This window comes from Brassica oleracea, chromosome C2 (genome assembly GCF_000695525.1).
Source record: "Brassica oleracea var. oleracea cultivar TO1000 chromosome C2, BOL, whole genome shotgun sequence".
Lineage (NCBI taxonomy): Eukaryota > Viridiplantae > Streptophyta > Magnoliopsida > Brassicales > Brassicaceae > Brassica > Brassica oleracea.
In genome coordinates this window covers 46,886,024-46,891,395 of record NC_027749.1, presented here as the reverse complement: position 1 = coordinate 46,891,395, position 5,372 = coordinate 46,886,024, and the positions used below count along the sequence as shown (strand labels likewise).

The 5,372-nt window shown below is 31.3% G+C and overlaps 1 protein-coding gene across 1 annotated transcript in view; it reads left to right on the top strand.

Annotated features, from left to right (window-relative positions):
• Positions 1–3,527, top strand: part of LOC106326177 — a 6,478-nt gene extending 2,951 nt beyond the window's left edge. Inside the window, exon 2 of the mRNA XM_013764197.1 lies at positions 3,036–3,527. Within this exon, the coding sequence (XP_013619651.1) occupies positions 3,052–3,450 (399 nt within the window). The 5' untranslated portion in view covers positions 3,036–3,051 and the 3' untranslated portion in view covers positions 3,451–3,527. The remainder of the gene's footprint in view (positions 1–3,035) is intronic.
• Positions 3,528–5,372: the final 1,845 nt, after the last annotated feature.

Sequence of the window (5,372 nt, the reverse complement as noted above, 5' to 3'; positions counted from 1 at the left end):
TAGGTTTATAGTCTATTTTTTTGGTTTAAGGTATATAATTTGGATTTAGGGTCTAGGATTAGGGTTTAGGGTATAGCGTTTGGGTTTAGGGGTTTGAATTTGAGTTTAGAATTTAGGGTATAGGGTTTAGAATTTAAGATTTAGGGTTTAGGGTTTCGCTGGAAGCGTTAACGTCGTTAAAATTATCGTTTTTATTTTTTGTAGTTATTTTTTATTTAATTTAATTTTTTTTAATTAATAATCTATGTGTCACTTTGATTGATCTTAAAAGATGAGGTGAATTTAAAGGTTCATCCTAGGGAGTTAAACTAAGTTTTGTTCATTTTCTTAATGGACTGTACAGAACTCACTTTCCTTTAAAAATTTAAATGGACCGGTGTTGGGGTGTTATCTATCGACCATAATAGTACTTTTTTTAGTTCTTATATATGGTTAATTTGTTTTAGAAGTTTCAATTCAGAAGCTGACCACTTGGCTCGCTTTGTTAGAACTTAGAGCCGCTATATTGTGTTCTATTATGTTGGTGTTTTTATTCATGTATGGTACGATTGATGTTTAAGAAAAAAGTGAATCAGTTGGAAATATGTTAAGAAAAATTACCAAAAAAGTATATTCAAAAAATCTTATTGTTTGATAAACCAAGCTCTTTAGTTCAACAAATTCAAAACAATAGAAGGACCGACAGATCTCGACTCTAAATAGTGACGTTGTAGAACTACATGTTTAAAATGTTGAAAACTACTAGCTAATAATGGTTGAACAAAACGCAAATCAATAATCATTATTTATATTATTACTTAGGAAAATTTGAGTTCGGTTTGAAAGGCCAAGCCGACAATATATAACACTAAAAGTAAAATTTTGATCTCCAATCATTATAAATTTGACAATAGTTGAAATTATCAAAATTGGTCAATTATTGTGAACTTCAAGTACTCGAGTATGAGTAAACCAATCTAAACTGTATAGAATTTCAACCCCCACAAACCATATCAGATAAAACATGCATCCACTTAAAATAAGAATAACCATAAAGTAGTGATAACTACAACTTCACATTGTCTACCACTACCACCAATCAAAGGTGATATAGAAGTGCATGTTACTTTTCTACTATTTAGGCAAATTAAAATAGCTCCACCACCTGAATCTGATTGCAAGTAAAAGATAAATTAGTGGGAGAGTTTATGCAAACACACACAAAATCCATCTTCGCATGATCACGTGTAAAGAAATCACAAAAATATAAAAACTATGTGCTGACTATATATGTTCACCATTCTAATTCCACGTAGAGAACGATAATGGATTTAGCGGATATGTAATTGGTACAATCTTCTTTTCCAATTTTTCTCTATATGTTTAACCAATCAAACAAATATTTATTTATCAATTCAATACAAGATTTTGTTTCATAAATTTACATATGAAATCAAATAAGGGAAGCCTATTGGTCCGAAAGTTTAACTAATGATTCATTAATGCTTCTACACCATGAAATTTGAAAAAAGTTTACAAAAAATCTTTAACATGCGGAATTATGCGAATTAATAGAAAAAAAACTTACACAAGATCTGCAGCATGACGCACATCATGACGCAAGAAGTATCGTCAAGCGTGGATTCCATAGGGTGGCTCAAATGATGCAGTCATACGTGAATCCCCATAAAGAATAGAATCGTGAGTAATATTTCTCAAAGTTTGTAATAGCATAATTATCCAGCAATTAAAAAATTTTACATATGAAATATAGAGTATCTTTTTATGTAGTTTTGCGAGAGTTTAAGTTCCAATGGACATAATTTACTTTGATCATTTATTTTGTAGAGTATCCAATTCAGGTGATTAACAAATTTAATAAATACTACGGAATTATAGTGCTTAGTTTAACAACTCGCATTAATTTTTAATTCATTCTCTTAGATAAATCACTCTGCTCCAATTGTTTCTTTTAATTGCTTTATCGTTTTGTGATTTCTTTATTGCTTACACACTAGGTTAGTTGGTTTTTTCCTGCTTGCTTAATCGCACCTACTTTCTTTCCTTTCAATATTTTACTAGTTGAAGATATCCACAAAAATCCCGAAGTACTTACTATTGGGCCAGCTTATACTTCATGGGCCTAATTGGTGCCAGTTAACCTGAGATTTATTATGTCTATCGAGTATCTACGACTTCTACTATGAATTTAGATAACCCAATGTTCTCATGAGGAGCAAACCTTATTTTGATAATTAGAAAGCACATAGAATATGACTTTAGATAGATCGCCATGGTGTCCCAAAGATCTAGTTTTAAATTACTTAGTATAGTTTTTGGAAATAAGCGGTACATGGTATTGTTTTTATAAATTCGCCACTTTTTGTTTTGAAATAGTGTTAACAACACATTGTTCCACTAATACGACTGAGAGCCTATATGATAAGTGTACCAAATAATTTCTATGTTGAAAAATTCCCTATAATTGGTTACAGTATGAGTCTGATAAGAAAAAAGAAGAGGATAATGAAATGGAGGCATGATCCTGAACCTGACATGTTCTCTAACATGGCTTGATGTGAATCAAACATCCAATATCTACAAAGATGTAAGTTCAAAAAAATATCTACAAAGATGCATGCGTGTTTGGTATCGTTACAGAAAATCCTTAGTGTATAGAAACATTCCCCTCATGCCACAATGTGAACTTAAACCACTTCGCTCTCTAACAAAAATCCATTATTTATATTAATCAAAATGTATTATTCAACATGCTCACACTACCAAGAGAAGACTAAGACTACACATAAATCATAACTTACAAAAAGACAAAACCTTTTTTCATAAAAACAGCTATTCTTGTTCGAATTATGTCGGATGTAACTTTATACTTTAGTTATAAGCTTTCCTTAGCACATTAAATTAATGAAAACACAAGGATCTTCTTCCACGCACATGCAATTATATATTTATATATATGGTCCACTACACAAGCAAAATGCTACGACTCGACAAAACAAAAATTCTCACAAACACTCTCTCTCATTCGAAACTAGGGTTCTTGAGTTGTCCATGGAGAGAGAAGAATGCAGCAGTAGCGAATCCGGCTGGACTACGTATATTTCTTCACCTATGGAGGATGACGAGGAAGAGGTAACTGATGAGGTGTACTATGAAGGGCATATCACCGGAAACGATAAAAGAAAGCATGTCAACGACTACGAAAACAACAAAGACAGCGACGATTCAATGGCTTCCGATGCTTCTTCCGGGCCAAGTTATCCCCAAACGAGCAATAGAGGGAGAAGCAGAGAATGTATTGTTTTAAGGAATGGGAAAAGTGAAAGTAAGAGTAAGAGTAATGAGGATTATGACCATAAACATAATGCTAAGAATAGTGGTAATTATAAATGTAGGATACAAGAGAAGAAAAAGAGTGAAAGTAAAAGTAAGCATTTTAAAAAGAAGTAAGTTCTATCTTGAAGTTGTTTGTGTGTAGATTGGATTGTTAATTTCCATTTTTATGTTGGGGTTTTTTGATGCCTCAGGCAAAGGGTGTGTGATGATTTTTATCTGTTTCTTTCCTTTTCAACATGAAATTTGATATTTGTACTCTCTTTAGTCGTTCTTGTATCATCATTCTTATTTCTTACCTTTACTAATAATCCAGCATGAAGATTAGTTATTCTTCTTCTCATGATAATGTTAGCTACATGCATGTTTAGGTGGTTGCATACTAAAACTATATTTATATTAAAAATAGCTTAAAATTACATTGAACGGCTGTTTCTTACGCTACATGTTCTTTTCATGGGAAAATATATTTAAGCAAAAAGTAGGATAAGATGAATATCTATAATGTATGCAATTCAAACATATTCCGTACATGAACTCCTTACGAATTTAAGAATTATTTTGTTTAGTATTATAAAGTTCAAGAAGAAACACAAATATTCTGTTTTTTTTTCTTTTACTTATTTAGAGGAAATAGGCTTGGAAATTATCGGGTGGAAAAAGAAATGTTATATTTAAATATAGAATCAAAGCGGTGTAAATGAAAATAGGTATAAAACGAATCCTTCGAGGCAACTTCTCCATTATTGTATACTAGGTTCATCGCTTGTATCGCTTGTAGACATATTTCTTGTTTCATCTCAATATTTGTTAGGGTTATTGTAGTTGTGAATTTTGCGTTTTGGGTTGATCATTATTTTTTTAGTTTTTTATTGTTATAGAGTTAGAGTTGTGATGATGTACTGTGTATGCATTGTTCTCCACTCATGAAGGACTAAACTGTGTTAGTAATGTGATTGATATAGTTCGTGTCGTTGCTTGCTGTGTCACTGAGACTTATTGTTTGTTTGTCTTTTTAATTTGTTACTTGTACTGTTGAGATTATATAAATTATATTAAGGTTGTTGAGAGTATCTTTTGTTTCTGGATATTTTTTCACCAGTTTAGTTGTGTAAGTTGTGTGTATTAAGTAATAATTTTTTTTATTCTTATTATGTTGGTTATATGTGTCTTTACTTTTAAACTTGTTGTTTTTACCGGACCTTTAAAACAAATATATGAATACTTGTAGAAATAACTATAAAATGAGTGACAATTAGTATTTGAGTCATAATGGATTTTAAACGAATATATGTATTTCTCATAAGAAGAAAATAACGTTGGCATGTTGACATTGAGCATATAAGCTATTTTTATAAGACAAGAGGAGTGAGCAGGTGGAGATGTTGTTGCCGCCTTTGTGTCTGTTGGGATTGTCTCTTGTATCTCCTGGTGTGGCTGTGTTTGTTTCTCTTTTATTTGATGGGTAATATGTAAACAAAAATCATCGTTAGTTGTATTTATCAGAGTTTGTAACTTACTCTGCTTTTTTTGTTTATGTAATTTCTCTGATCTTAGTTGTCGTCTTCGTCTTCTTCATAAGCATCTGTGAAAGTAAGTTTGTAAATTGATAAATATTTGGCCATGTAGTTTATATTTGTTTAGCTGGCTCAATGTATGTGTCGTTGAGTTTTAGTTGAGTTGATTGGTTTGGTATATTTGTTTTGAAGTTTATTTGTAAGATTAGACAAAAAGAAAGGTGATCATTAATGATTCGTTTTTTTTGGGATTCTAGTTTTTGGTGTTTTGATTGTTTGGGTTATTGTGGTTTCTTTTAAACAGTAAAATAAAGATTTGTGTAAAATTAAATTGATAAGTAAGGGAGATAAATAGACGACCACAAATCTTGGGTATGAAATATTTTTGATTATTGATGTTAGCACAATATAGACAGTAATATAAAAGAAATTATGTGTTGATTGTTTCTTACGGATCAATGAGGAGACGGATACTGACTCGAGTTGTTTCTTTGGTGAGGCCAGAGCCCTGGACAGAACGGA